Source organism: Danio rerio, chromosome 18 (assembly GCF_052040795.2).
Source record: "Danio rerio strain M-AB ecotype USA chromosome 18, GRCz13ab, whole genome shotgun sequence".
NCBI classification, from domain to species: domain Eukaryota; kingdom Metazoa; phylum Chordata; class Actinopteri; order Cypriniformes; family Danionidae; genus Danio; species Danio rerio.
The window spans coordinates 2873915-2890000 of record NC_141038.1 but is presented as its reverse complement, the minus strand read 5'-3'; the positions used below and the strand labels follow the sequence as shown (position 1 = coordinate 2890000).

General features: G+C 35.5%; 1 protein-coding gene across 2 annotated transcripts in view; it reads right to left on the bottom strand.

Annotated features, from left to right (window-relative positions):
- nedd4a (NEDD4 E3 ubiquitin protein ligase a) overlaps positions 1–16086 on the bottom strand; it is a 97749-nt gene that overhangs the window by 30279 nt on the left and 51384 nt on the right. For both annotated transcript variants that reach the window (XM_087292785.1, XM_087292784.1), the window contains 6 exons: positions 9793–9843; positions 8449–8510; positions 8076–8178; positions 3616–3779; positions 1115–1235; positions 157–309 (listed from right to left, as the gene is read on the bottom strand). In XM_087292785.1, the coding sequence (XP_087148911.1) occupies positions 157–309; positions 1115–1235; positions 3616–3779; positions 8076–8178; positions 8449–8510; positions 9793–9843 (654 nt within the window). The remainder of the gene's footprint in view (positions 1–156; positions 310–1114; positions 1236–3615; positions 3780–8075; positions 8179–8448; positions 8511–9792; positions 9844–16086) is intronic.

Below are 16086 nucleotides of genomic sequence, written 5' to 3'. Positions count from 1 at the left end.
GATGAAACTGCAGATTGTTTGCTGTGAGTGTTGGTTTAGGAGTGGGATTGGGGAAGGGGTGTGGAATATACAGTATGTACGGTATTAAAATCATTACGTCTATTGGAAGTCCCCATAAAGATATTTGTACAACTATGTGTGTGTGTGTGGACTGACCGTGAGGGACGTGCGTCTGTCGTTTGTGGCCTGCAGTCTGTTGAACTCCTCACAGAAAGTGCTGATCTCCATCGGGGAGTGTGGCGGCGGCGGCGAGCGCTCACTGAGGCTGCTGTACAGCGTCGACTCATCTGCTGTTATGATCTCCCAGCTCTACAACACACACACACACACACAGATGTCAAAAAGTGTCTTTGCAGTGTGTGACTGCGAGTGTGTGAGAGTGTTTGTGTGAATGTTAGCACGAATGTGTATGTGTGTGTTCTGGTTTTGGTGGTTTACAAGGACATAAATGTGTATAATGGCATGCCTATGATCTAGTTGTTCTCTATTACAGTGGTTTATGAGGACAGGTCTTGTGTCCTCGCAATTCAAAACACTTAAATTCATACTTAACAGGTTTTGTTTCACATTTAAAGGGCCCCATGTTTTCTGTGAGGGTTAAGTTTAGGGGTAGCGGTGCGGTAAAGTCATATAACAAGCGTTTACTGTATACAATACATTTCGCCTATGAAGAGTCCTCATAAACTACCAATGTCAAGTCACAGTTTATAAGGACTCTTCATAGGCTTCACAGTGTTTGCATATGTGTTTGTCGGTGTGAGAGAGAGTGTGTGCATGTCTGTGTGTGTGTATGCTTGTGCACGTGTGTGTGTACATTTTTTTAAATCTCAGTGGGGACTTAAACCTGAATGCACACTGACTCATGGGGACTTCTGTCACCATGGAGACCTACATTAAAATCCCCATGGCTCCGCATGCTTATAAAGCACACAGAATGGTGTATTTTCAATATGTTAATACGCAGATTGTTTCCTGTGAGGGTTGTTTTAGGGGGGACGGAATATAAAGTATGAACAGTAGAAACATCCTTAAAGCTCTGGAGAGATCCCATCAGGATAGCTTGTGTGTGTGTGTGTGTGTGTGTGTGTGTGTGTGTGTGTGTGTGTGTGTGTACCTCAGGTGACTCTCTGCGCTCGTGGTTCTCCTCATGTTCTGATATTTGTCTGCGTGTGAGAAAGGCCCGCTGGGACTCGCTGTGTGTTTCCTGTCTCTGCTCATTGTCTCTTTGACTGTCCCTGTAAATCAGGACAAAACACACACACACACACACACACACACACACACACACACACACACACACACAAGCACTCAGAATGGCCCAGAAAGGCTGAAATGAATCAGGTGAGGGTGCCGCTGACCACCAGAGAGAAGAAGAGTATATGGAATAATTATAGAGTTACTACTATTACTAATAATTGTTACTAATAGTTATTATTATACTATTACTAATTATATTATTAGTAGTACAGTAATAGTTTTCTTTGGAGTAATGACCTACTGATTAATTATATATTAGTTACAAATTACAATTTGAAGATTGCTTTTGTGAATTTAAAATTTAAAAATAATGAATGTCACATTATGAAAACTCCAGGCCTTTTCAGAATTGTGCAGAGGAAGACTTTTTAAACTATAGAAATAAAAATAATAAAATAAGATAAAACTTAATTAAACGTAATTGAAATAAACTAATTGTTAGATCAATAAAATAAAAAATAATATAAATCTGTACTGATCAAAATAATAATAACAGTAATAATAATAAACATAATAATAATAATAATAATAGAAATAATATTAATAATAATAATAATAATAGTAATAATAATAATATTAATAGTCGTAAAATAATAATAGTAAAAATAATAAGGATAATAATAGAAATAATAATAATGATAATAATATAGTAAGAATAACAATAATAATAATAGTAATAATAATAATAATAATAGTAACAATAATGATGATGATGATAATAATAATAATAATAATAATAATAGTAATAATAATAAAGATAATAATAGAAATAATAATAATAATAGTAATAATAGTAATGATAATAATAGTAATAATATTAATAATAGTAATAATAATAATAATAATAATAATAGTAATAATAACAATAATAGTAATAATAGTAATGATAATAATAGTAATAATAATATTAATAATAGTAGTAATAATAATAATAATAATAATAATAGTAATAATAATAATGATAATAATAGTAATAATAATAATAATAATAACAGTAATAATAATAATGATAATAATAGTAATAATAATATTAATAATAATAATAGTAATAATAATAATAATAATAATGACAATGTAATATGGCTTTTAGTTTGCTAAACTGCAACATTCATAGTTTTTATAAAAACAAATATAAAAATATCTTAAAAACATATTTTTTTATTGCTTGTATAATATATACAAAGTAGAAAACTTTTTTTTATTAAAAAAAATAATAAACATAAAAAAATAAGCGAAGCACATAATAAACCACTTTAACATAAACAAAACAACACTAATAAAATAATCTTAATAATAATAAAATTAATAGTCAGCACTGTCGCCACACAGCAAGAAGGTCGCTGGTTCGAGCCTCGGCTGGATCAGTTGGCGTTTCTGTGTAGAGTTTGCATGTTCTCCCCGTGTTGGCGTGGGTTTCTTCCGGGTGCTCTGTTTTCCCCCACAGTCCAAACACATGCGCTATAGGGGAATTGGGTAAACTAAATTGGCCGTAGCGTGTGTGAATGAGTGTGCATGGGTGTTTCCCAGTAATGGGTTGCAGCTGGAAGGACATCCGTTGTGTAAAACATATGCTGGATAAGTTGGCAGTACATTCTGCTGTGGCGACCCCTGATTAATAAAGGGACTAAGCCGAAAATAAAATGAATGAATGATTTATAAAATCTAATAAAATTAAAAGTAAAAACACAATTTTAAATGATCTTGTATAATATGTAGAGTAGAAGGAAAATAAAGCAGAAAAATAAAAAATATATATATTATTATTCATTCGTTTATTCATTCATTCATTCATTTTCCTTCAGCTTAGTCACTTATTTATTGAGGTAGCCACAGCGGAATGAACCGCCAACTATTACAGCATATGTTTTACGCAGTGGATCCCCTTCCAATACACACACATTCACACACACACACTCATACACTACGGCCAATTTAGTTAATCAATTCCCCTATAGCGCATGTGTTTGGACTGTGGGGGAAACCGGAGCACCCAGAGGAAAACCCACGCCAACATGGGGAGAACATGCAAACTCCACACAGAAATGCCAGCTGACCCAGCCGGGACTCAAACCAGCGACCTTCTAGCTGTGAGGCCACAGTGCTAACCCCTGAGCCACCATAAGTTATTATATTAATCTAAACAAAATATAATAATCAAGCTGGCCAAAAACACTAGCAACACTAAGGTCATGGCCAGGAGTCATTTTGACTAAAAACATACACCCAAAGAATAAACTGAGAGCATAAATATAAATATCTACATAGCGTACTAGTCTTGTGCATGGTATTTAAACACGACCCCTGGGCTTGTGTACACATGTTCATGCTGTGTGTTTGGTTAAAGCTGGTGATAATTACTGGATGGTGGGTCTGTGCCACTGTGTGGTCCTGCTCTCGTGGTTGACGTAGTAAGTTCGTCCCAGGTTGTCCTGCCTCTCCTCCCAGCCAGGGGGCAGTGCAGGCAGCTGATGCGGATGATGAGGACTGCATAATTCATGAGGCTCCAAAAACTCCCAACCCGGCTACGACACAGAAACAAGCAGGATATTACTTACAAGTATTGCTTATTACTCATAAAAGCAATTCTATGGGAAAATCCTGTGTTACAGCGGGGGAAATGAGTATTGAACACGTCACCATTTTTCTCAGAAAACAGATTTCTAAAGGTGCCGTTGACTTGAATTTTTTACTGGATGTTGGTAACAACCAAAGAAATCCATACGTGCAGAGAAAACAATCTAATTAGTTTACAAATGGAGTTATGTATAATAAAAAGAAATAACACAGGGAAAAAGTATTGAACACATGTAGAAAGGGGGGGGTAGTTCGGCAGTGAAAGCCCAGACAGCAGCTGAAATCTCTCAGTAGTTCCTCAACCCTCTGCCTCTCCTCAGTGTAAATGAACATCAGCTGCTTCAGTCCAACATCTACATTAGCAGGAGGATGAAGATGAACCCAGGGTGCACATTTCAACAAGACAATGATTCAAAACACAGTAAAGGAGACTCTCAGATGCTTTCAGAGAAAGAAAATCAAGCTGCAGAATGGCCCAGCTCAGGGGTTTTCAAACTGGGGTCCGCGGCCCCCTGGGGGGCCGCCAGATGGCGCTAGGGGGGCCGCAAAGAAATTTTAGATCAATGAGCCCACATGGATGAATTTTGTGTCCTGCATCATTCTGAAGGTTAATATATTTTTATTATAATTTGAGCTCAAAAGTACTGCAAAAATGAAGCTTTATACTTATGTAATTTAAATGCAGTTGACACTTTCGTGACACAGGAAAAGAAGCGCAGCGGCCCGCCTGCGTGGATGGGGACTTTTATTGAATAAGCGCTTCTGGCCAGGCGCTTCCTGACTGTGATTTTTGGCGCTTGTCTGCTGCACCTGACGGCGTTTACCTTTCACTTACGCTTACCTCTTTTACGCTAAACAACTAAATGAATGCTCAGGTTTGACTGACTATATTTCAGTTAAAATACATGATCAATAAGAACATTATCGGTGGCTGAAAGCACTACCCTGTTTATGGCTTGCGTTCCTAAGTAACCGATCAGCTGGGTGCTGCGGAGTGCGCGCCTCTCTGCGCAGGCTTTACTCATAGGAAACAAATAGCATTTTAAAGACAGGGCACAACATTGCACCTCGTCCACAGCGCGACAGGCTTTTACACTTTGCATTGTACAAATATCAGACTTTGCAGCATGGCAAACAAACATATTAAAATTGTAAAGCAAAAAGGGCTGCAATAACAATGAATTGGAGCTGTCATCACATCAGCGAGTGCTCAGAGTTTCACCCCTGTTACACTAATGACAGCTGGATGAGCTCTGCAGTGGACCTCTTACTCACATTGGTTCATAACTGGATGATTAAAAAAACTAAATTGTATACACCCTGAGTAAAACCACTATAGCCTTTAAAAATTATAATGTATCTGTTTGTGTTATATTATAGGGCTAATAATTATTAAATATTAAAATGTATTAGTGCTCTGTATTTAATGGAGCTCAACATACCTGATCAAATTTTAATACTCTGAATATAAATGCATTTTTGTTCCACTTTTTCCCATATTTGTTTGTGTAACTAATTTAAATGTAATGTTCAGTCTTATTATTAAAAGAACAAACTGGTATGGACATTTTAAAGTCAGCAAAGCTTCTAAAATTAAGCAAAGTAAAACTTGTGGCTCTTTGAACTTGAATACCCAATTCTAGATTGCATTTAGGAAATTATTTTTTTATCAGTGTAAGTCAGGATTGTCGACCTGAGTAAATTATGATGTGCACAAAAAAAAAAGGAATAAAAATAAACAAAACACACTGAACCACTACAGCCTCCATTAACAGTACAGTTAACTGTTAACAGGCTGATGAATGACAAAACTCTTTAAAACTTTAAAGCTTTAAAGCTTTAGATACATTTAGATTCTCAGCTGTAAGGGTAAATACAGAAGAGTCTAGCTGTGCATAGGCTGAAAAAAAGCATAAAAATGGCATAAAAACTGTGTAAAGTGACGACTTGTACACAAAATATGGCTTGATGTAATAATCCAGTGAGAGCAGACCACAATGAACACTGCGCATCAAGATTTGATCAATAGATTGAAGCACTAAAACCATGTCAACTCAACTAACATCTTACAAAAATTAATCCAGATAATGAATAATATAAATTTATTGAATAATATATAATAATATAAATGTATTGAATAATACAATTTAAAAAAAATTAAGTACAGTTGTTAATTTGAGGGGGTGGCGTCATTTTTATTTTTTGGGGGGTCCCCGAAAGAATTCGCCCTACACAAAGGGGCCCTCAGCTGAAAAAGTTTGAAAACCCCTGGCCCAGCCAATCACCTGACTCCAGTCCAATAGAAAATTATTACTAATTATTAAGCTTATTATTAAACTATTCCAAGGTATATCATCATTCTCATTCTATGGCACCTTTAAGCTCAGTTTATTTGACTGTCAGCAGCACTTCTGAGTGATTTCTGGTCGTCTGTGTTGCTCTGTGAACACACCCAGCACCAGCATCAACACAGCCCTGGTACAATGAGAGCGGGCTGGAAAAGTACACAGTGACTCTGCAGGTTCTATATTAAAGTTCTTGTGCATAAATAGAAGTCATCTGTTTATGCACAAACAAATGGTATTAGATTGCTGAAGGCTTTGTTTCTTTGGTTTGATGTCAAATGACATGCTACGCCAGTTTACAAAAGGCCCAGGCAAGGGTCAAGAGTGAATGCAGACTGTCATGTGTACAAGTCACTGGAAGTCTAAAGTGTTTGCCAGGGCTTTGATATAAACTTGACTGAAAAATAAAATGTGTAAATGTGGCATACTAATATTTACATAACATTGGCTTTTTGCTCACTAAAACAAAATCTTATTCACATCTTATCTTAATCTTAAATATTTAAATGACAATATTGCTTTTTTAATGTATTTTAGCTATTTTTAATGTACTTTTAAATGACAATATTGCTTTTTTTAATGTATTTTAGCTATTTTTAATGTACTTTTAAATGACAATATTGCTTTTTTTAATGTATTTTAGCTATTTTTAATGTACTTTTAAATGACAATATTGCTTTTTTTAATGTATTTTAGCTATTTTTAAATGTACTTTTAAATGAAAATATGGCTTTTTCAATGTTTTTTTGGTGTTTTAAGGTACTTTTAAATGACAATATTGCTTTTTTAAATGTATTTTAGCTATTTTTAAAGTACTTTTTAATGACAGTACTGCTTTTTTAATGTATTTTTGGTATTTTAAGGTACTTTTAAATGACAATATGGCTTTTTAAATGTATTTTAGCTATTTTAAAAGTACTTTTAAGTGACAGTATTGCTTTTTTAATGTTTTTTGGGTATTTTTAAGGTACTTTTAAACGACAGTATTTCTTTTTTAAGTTTTATTTTAGGTATTTTAAGGTACTTTTAAATGTCAGCATTGCTTTTTCATAGGGCTGTCAAAATTAGTGCGTTAAAGCACGTGATTAATTTGAAATATTTAACGCGGTAAAAAAATACTGCAAAAAACGCAGTTGCATATTTTTTTTCCTGTTGTGGCTGACGGCGTGGCATAGAGGCGACCTAGGCAGCTTTCATCAGCTACACCAACCCTCTTCCTCACGGTCCTCACTTCCTCCGCAAACCGGTCACTTTCGGGTTGATTGCCGTTTGCCTAGAGCGCCAGTTCAGCTTGCTCCGGTCCTGCGTGTGTTTAATGTGACATTTCAAAGACATTTGGATAAGACCAATGACGCACTTTTAGAAGGAAAGTTTCAGTATAAAACAAATAATGTCGCCAGGCTTTATGTATATTTAAGGTACTTTAAAATGTCAGTATTGCATTTATAATGTATTTGAGCTATTTTAAGCTATGTCTTAATGTCAGTATCGCTTTTTTCAATGTACTTTAGGTGTTTTAAGGTACTTATAAATCTCAGTATTGTTTTTTAAATGTATTTTAGCTGTTTAAGGTACTTTTAAATGTCAATAGTGCTCTTTTGGTATTTTTTTTGATATTTTTAAATGTTAATACTGCTTTATTAATGTATTTTAGGTATTTTTAAGGTACTTCTTAATGTCAGTATTGCTTTTCTAAGGTGTGTTTAGGTATTTTAAGGTACTTTTAAATGTCAGTATAGCTTTTTAATGTATTTTAGGTATTTTTAAGATACTTTTAAATGTCAGTATGGCTTTTTAAGGTATTTTTAATTTTAAGATACATTTCATTATTAAAGAAACTTTTAAAATATTTTTAAAAATGAAATGACGCAAGATTGTTGGTGTTTGCATGAATCTTACATCCAGATTCTCGCCCTGTTCAGCGGGGTCGTCCTCTGCATCGCTGTTTTTAGGCAGGTACGTCATCTTTAGCCGCAGATGACCTTTCACCCTCGACTTGTGACTGTATCAAAACACATGAGAAGATACATCAACAAAACACCTACAGCAATCTACCAGAAAAACACACTGGTTTAAACATAAAACGCCACCGAAGTATATCGACAGTGTTGACATGTACATGTTTCAAATGACAACATTACACAGAAAAAAAAATTGCAGGTCAAAAGGCTCATCACAAATGAAGTCAGTGAACGTTAAAAACCATCATGTTTGGGGAATGAAGCATGCAGGTAAGCAGCTGGTAAAAACTGCAGTGGAAGCTTCTGCTAACCTTCTCGGGTGCAATAAGAAGTCTTTAAAAGTGTACGGCCTTTCATTGTTTGGATGTTCTGTCTGCAGGTAAAAAAAGAAAGGAAATTGCTGTCAATATATCTGGCACAGAATAAAAATAAAATAAAATAAAATATGATAAATAAAATAAAATAAACATAATTGTATTAAATAAAAATATAAAATAAAAGGCAAAAAATTAAAACAAATAAATAAAATAATAATAAAATAAAATAAAACATTCGATTAAATAAAAAAATAAAGAAAAAAATAATAATAAATAAAAATAAAGAAATAATATAAAATAAAATAATAATAAAATTGATTTTTTTTATTAAATATAACATTTTATTAAATACAAAAACAATAATAATAATAAATAAATAAAATAAAAAATTTAATTAAATTAAAAATGAAATGACAAAAAAATAATAAAACTAATAATTATAAAATACTGATATTTTTCATTAAAAATAAAATGTAATTAAATAAAAAAAATAAATAAAAGACAAAAAATAAATTAATAATAAAAAATAAATAATATAAAAATTTTATAAAAAATGAAATAAAAGACACGAAATAAAATTAAATAATAAAAAAATAAATTAAATAAAAAAATTATTTAAATATAAATTTAATAAAAAATTCAAATAAATTAAATACAAATAGTAACAAAATAAAAATTGACAAATTAAATTAAATATAAAATGAAAGTAAATACCAAATAAAATAAAAAACAAAAAATAAAATAAAAACAAATAAATAAAATAATAATAAAAAATGATTCAGCCTCAAAAACTACAGAAAGAGTTGTAATTGTTTGTGTATTTCAACTCTGCTTTCAGATTAAACATGATTCATTACAGATAAGCAGTGCTGAAAATAGTCTACCGCGAAACCTGTCGTGCAGCTGATATTTTTATACATTAAGGTTTATGATCACTCAGCCAAAACACACATGTAATGACCTTATTTAAATATAGATTAGGATGAAGTTTTATAAAATCATATTTAAATTTAATATAAACTACATAAAATAAATAAATAAATATTTTATTTAATAAGTAATGTAAACAAACAAATAAATAAAAAATAAAATACAACAAAAAGTGCAATACAACAAAATACAAATAAATCAAATGAAACAAAAAACATTAATTATTAATGAATTAATAAAGAAATAATGATATCGTTAATAAAAAATATATTTAGACATTCTTATGTATCTCACACACATGTATATATAAAGAGCTTCCATAAAGACTTATGAGCAAAACCTTCTAAAAATACCTCCTAAATTTAACCTTTATTGCTGAGATTCAACACACACACTGAAAACACTCACAGGGATCTGGTGCAGAGGAACATCCACTTGTCCGAGGAAGTCATCCCTTGTCTGTGGAGAATAAAACAATAAATAAATACAATAAAATAACTATCGGATTTTCTGTCAGCACATTCGAAATGAACAACGTGTGTGTGTTTAACTGAGATTGTCTGATAAGTGACTGACAGCATCTTGATGTATCTGCCTGCTCCAGATTTCTAAACCTGACAAGGTTGTTGCTAGATCAGGTTACGGCCGGAATTTAGCAAGAAATATTTATGTTATTTATTCAATTACCCAAAAAGTTGTATTTTATTAATGACTACCCCTACCTCAACACTAAAACCATAGCACAAACATACAAGGAACAACCCAGAATGTACAAGCATCCGCCAAACTCTTGAGAGAGCGAGAGAGAAGAGCTTGATGTTGATTCAGATGACTCTTCTCGAGTCTGATTCACAATTCAATTTGATTCGATTCAATCATAGGTGGCTGATTTGATTCAATGAATACAGATTTAGGGGCGGCATGGTGGCTCGGTGGTTAGCTCTATGAACGATGCCGGTGCGAGTCCCGGCTGGGCCATTTGTCGTTTCTTTGAGGAGTTTGCATGTTCTCCCCGTGTTGGCGTGGGTTTCCTCCTCCCCATAGTTCAAACACACGCGCAATAGGTGAATTGGATAAACTAAATTAACCGTAGTGTTAGTGTGTGAATGAGTGTGTGTGTTTACTGTATCAAGCCTCTTCAGCTGCTTCAGAACGCAGCAGCACGAGTGGTCTTTAATGAACCTAAAAGAGCACATGTCACTTCGCTGCTCATCCGTTTGCACTGGCTGCCAGTTGCTGCTCGCATCAAATTCAAAGCTCTGATGTTTGCCTACAAAGCGACTTCTGGCTTTGCTCCTTCTTATCTGCTCTCACTTCTGCAGATGTATGTGCCCTCCAGAAACTTGCGTTCTGTGAATGAACGTCGCCTCGTGGTTTCATCCCAAAGAGGGAAAAAATCACTTTCCCGAACTCTCGCGTTCAATCTGCCCAGTTGGTGGAATGAACTCCCTAACTGCATCAGAACTCGCTGTCTTCAAAAAATGCCTTAAAACTCAACTATTTAGTCTCCACTTTCCTTCCTAATCTGCAATTGCCTCTCTGGCTCCAATGCTAACTGTATTACAAAAAAAAAATTACCAATGCTTTGCTTCTGATGCTGCGTTCATACCAGACGCGGCACGCGCGTCAAGCGCGAGTGATTTACATGTTAAGTCAATGCAAACGCGCGAATAGACATCCTGCGGCACGATATGCGTGAATGGTGCTGCGCGGCGCGAATGACGAGAATTGCGCGGTGCGCATGTCGCGAATGGCGTGGCGTGAATTGAGCGTTTTGCGCGTTTGATGTGCTTAATGCGCGTTTCGCATGAATCACTTGGGATTGAAAATCTGAACTTTAGCGGACATTCGTGCCGTGTTAACCAATTAGGAGCTTGATCTTGTGGGGGCGTGATTGTGACGTATCGCCTGTTGTCGGTGTCCCAGGGGAAATCCCCCAGCAGACACCAACAAGAAGTTCATCAAACTGGGCTGGGCTCAGTCAGAAGCACCACTGAAAAGATCAACGCTTTTTATCATCCTTCATAAAGCACATAAACACTGTTATTTTCTTCATAAAATCCATGTTAGCCATTTAGCTATGAAGCTAGAGTCACGAGGCAGACAGAAGCCCTGCCCATCACGCCAATCCGCATCTGTTCTGAAGTGAATTTGACACACGAATGAAGCAGGGTTTAACGTGCGAATGAAGCGGGGTTTGATGCGCGAATGAAGCGAGTAACCTCAAATGTTCACGCGACTATTTACGCGCGAATAGCGTGATTAATCCCCGCGTTCCGCGTCTGGTGTGAACACAGCATTACACTTTACACACCTAAAACTCGCCTACAGCACTTACTCGTTGTTGCTCTTATAGTTGTGTCAATTGCTTCCTTGTACTCACTTGTAAGTTGCTTTAGATAAAAGCATCTGCTAAATGACTAAATGTAAATGTGTTTCCCAGTGCTGGGTTGCAGCTGGAAGAACATCCTCTGTGTAAAACATGTCTTTTGAAGATGCCCACGAAAAGTAGTCAGAATAGGAAAAAAGATGGATTCACAGTGCTTGATAATCGATATTCACCCTAGAAACACTGTTGCATCTCCAAAAAGCATGCACATGTATTTTTATGCCTCACAACTCTGAACATTCCCTCTATTTTCAACCATTAAAGCAGAAGTCGATGTGAAAGTTTGTGTTCTGTGCGTCTCAGGCAGTCAGCAAAACCCTGAACCAACTCTCCTGTGTCTTTTTTGCAGTTGAAGAAAGCAAACACAGAGAAACACAACGTCAAAATACAAGATATCTTGGGGAGTTTATATCATTCAAGCGCAAAAAACTCAACACAGTATTTGCAGCAAACCCACACACAGTCACAACTAGTGATGAACACGTCATCTCACCATTATTCCTTAATTCATTTATATTCTTTTCGGCTTAGTTCCTTTATTAATCAGGGGTCGACACAGCGAAATGAACCGCCAACTTATCCAGCACAGAGGAGACCCTTCCATCTACAACCCGGGAAACACCCATATACATTCATTGACACTCATAAACAATGGTCAATTTAGTTCATCAATTCCCCTATAGCGCATGTGGAAACCAACGCCAACACCGGGAGAACATGCAAACTCCACACACACTGTAAAACCCAACAGTCAACTATGAAATGAGTGTAGTTAACTCTAAATTGACTGAATGTTAATTCTACTCATTTGAAAAGAGTTTTGAACTTAGTGTTGAAGGTAATGTGTTAATTAAATACGTCATTACTTCAACTTAAATAAAGTAAGTTCACAGTACTCATTAGGATTAGTTTTTTTTTACTTAAATGGTTTGTTGCAATTGGTCTCCTCAAACAGTTTGAGTTCCCTTAACTTATTGGTCTTTACAGTTCAGAAATCCCACCTTGCCCAGTCGGGACTTGAACCAGTGACCTTCTTGCTGTGAGGCCAGAGTGCTAACCACTAAGCCAGTGAAGGGCTGCACAATATATCCCAAAATTATTGTTATCATGATATTATTTCATGGAATATACATAAGCATATACATGACTAAATTTGACCAGTCAGATAGTAAAGTTGGCGGTTCATTCCGCTGTGGCGACCCCAGATTAATAAAGGGACTAAGCTGAAAAGAAAATTAATGAATGAGATGGTAAAGTCTAGAAGGGATACGCTTGATTGTTATCGTAATACTTAACAACAATATTGCATATTTTCCCAGTATCATGCAGCCCTGACACACACACACACACACACACACACACACACAAACATAAACACACATTTTCTGAACCCCCCCTCCAGACCAAGAACATCAGTACTGTGGTTTCATTTCTCTTTCTCCACACATATTATTTGTTTCTTCTCCATATTTCCACTTTACAACTTCTCCATATAAATCCACCCAGCTCTGATTTAGTGTCATCACGGAATTGAATTGGACCACTGACCTTCTCTGAGATCTTACAGCACGTCTATTGTTTACAGAGATATAAATACATGTGTTTTATATATAAACAAGGCTTTATGAAAGAAGACTTCCCCACGGTCGAACCCTCAGACTTTGAGTGAGCTGTAAAATTTAGACTGAAGGCAATAGTAGGCTGAGAGAGGGAGAAAACAAAGGCATGAGAAAGAAGGAGAGCGAGAGAGAGTTTGTTTTCAGAAACAAAATCATTCCCATCCTCAAACTTTTTCCAGCAGCTGCAATTCATTTCAACGTCTGCCTTTCATATTTAACTAACAACCATTTGAAATATACAGTTAAAGTCAGAATTATTAGCCCCCTTTTGATTTTTTGATTTTTTATATTTCCCAAATGATGTTTAACAGAGCAAGGGAATTTTCACAGTATGTCTGATAATATTTTTTTCTTCTGGAGAAAGTCTTATTTGTTTTATTTCAGCTAGAATGAAAGCATTTAAATTTTTTAAAACCCATTTTTGGGACAAAATTATTAGCCCCTTTAAGCTATATATTTTTTTCGATAATCTTCAGAACAAACCATCATTATAAAATAACTTGCCTAATTACCCTAACCTGCCTAGTTCACCTTATTAACCTAGTGAAGCCTTTAAATGTCACTTTAAGCTGTATAGAAGTGTCTAGAAAAATATCAAGTAAAATATTATTTACTGTCATCATGGCAAAGAGAAAATAAATCAGCTATTAGAAACACGTTTTTAAAACTATTATGCTTAGAAATGTGCTGAAACAATCTTCGCTCTGTTAAACAGAAATTGGGGAAAAGATAAACAGGGGCGCTAATAATTCAGGGGGGCTAATAATTCTGACTTCAACTATATATATCAAAAGCATGCTTTAAATAGAGTTAAAGACACAATTATTTATTATATTTATTATCATTCTAAATGTTAGGGTGTTTTTCCAACACATTTTAAACATAATAGTTTAATAACTCATTTCTAATAACTGATTTATTTTATCTTTGCCATGATGACAGCACATAATATTTAAACCCAGATTCTGAAAATGTACCTCTATATACATTTCTAGAGAGCGCCAAATATGTCCCAGGAGCTACGTTTTTTTTGCAGTCTTTCTTTTTGTGAATCCACCAGAGGCCGCTGTGTATGCTTTTTCAGATCTCAGATTTCTCTCGCAAGTGCCATATGCGCCTGCTGTTCTAACGTAAATCCAGCAGAGGCCACTGTTGACTGACTTATTGACCGACTGACCCACCCTAGTCCTTCCCTAAACCCAACCAATAGTGTTTTCTAAAGCACCAATTGATCCGATCACCCCCTTCCCTAAACCTGACCAACAGTGTCTTTCAAAAGCACCCGCCCACCTCTTCCCTTAACCCAACCGATAGTGTTTTCAAAGGCACCGATTAAAATTTTTTCCAAAGCAATGCATTTTCAAAAGCAATGCAAAAAAAAGAAAAGCCCTCGTCTGGTTTTTACCACGTTTTCAGATTTTACTACATTCTCACCCTGCTATTTACTTGTTTATTAATTTTTTTGGCTTTTGTTTTTGTCTTACCCTCTTTCTGGAACCGTTCATCACCAGACTCGAACCATACTGTCGTAGTCAACTGCTCTCTACATCTCAAGTCCGCCATATTACATGGTGAGCCACTGAACAAATTAGTATCAGCGGTAAAGCCGTCCACACGGAAGTATTCGTTCAGATGGTAAACGTGAAAAGCAACGGTGCCATACCGCCCTCTAGCGTTTGTTTTAAAAACATATGTACTTCTGGCTACATAATTAGCAATCTCCATATTCAGGGCTACGCTTTCAGAATGAGCATGTGTTGAATATTTGATCAGATATTTTTTCAAGACACTAGTATTCAGCTTAAAGTAACATTTAAAGGCTTAATTAGGTTAATAAGGTTAACTAGGCAAGTTAGCTTAATTAAGCAAATCATTGGACAACAGTGGTTTGTTCTGTGGACAATTAAAAAATATACGTAATAATAATGCTAAAAATATTGACCTATTAAATTAAAATCAATATATATTTTTGATTTATTTCAACCAAACTAACAAAAGATTTTCTCCAAAAGAAAGGTATAATAGGAAATACTGTGAACAATTCCTTTCTCTGTTAGGGTGCTTTCACACCTGCCTTATTTAGTTCGATTGAATCGCACTAGAGTTTGTTTCCCCTTTTTGGTGCGGTTCGTTTGGGCAGGTGAGAATGCAGCAATCGTACTCGAGTGCGCACCAAAAGCGGACCAAATAAGCGAACCGAGACCTGCTTGAAGAGGTGGTCTCGGTACGCTTTCAAACGAACCCTAGAGCGGTTCATTTGTGGTGAGAATATGATCCGTACTAAAACAGGTCCAACCGCAAAAAGTACTGTGCATTTTGGACTAATTCAGCTGCCGTAGGCCTATGCGCTGTGCATTATGGGTTATGGAGGAAAAATATTTGTTGACATCGCTTTACCAACAGAGAGAGAGAGAGAGAGAGAGAGAGGGGAAAACATTACCTGATGGATCGTTGCTAATATTTCCGCAAGATGAGCATGTCGCAGTTTAGCTAAATTAATTCACACCTCCTCCTGAAGTGACGAGCGATGCATTAAACACTGTTTTCCAGCCACGGCCGCACTTCATTCTCGAAATGTATAGTTTGTCTAAAGCAGAGATACAATCAGCCAGCGCAGTCGTCCCTCCAGAGTAAAAGGTTTTGTGTACTGGCGGGAGTTCACTGGCATTTTCCCGCACGTGAATTCTGACCAAT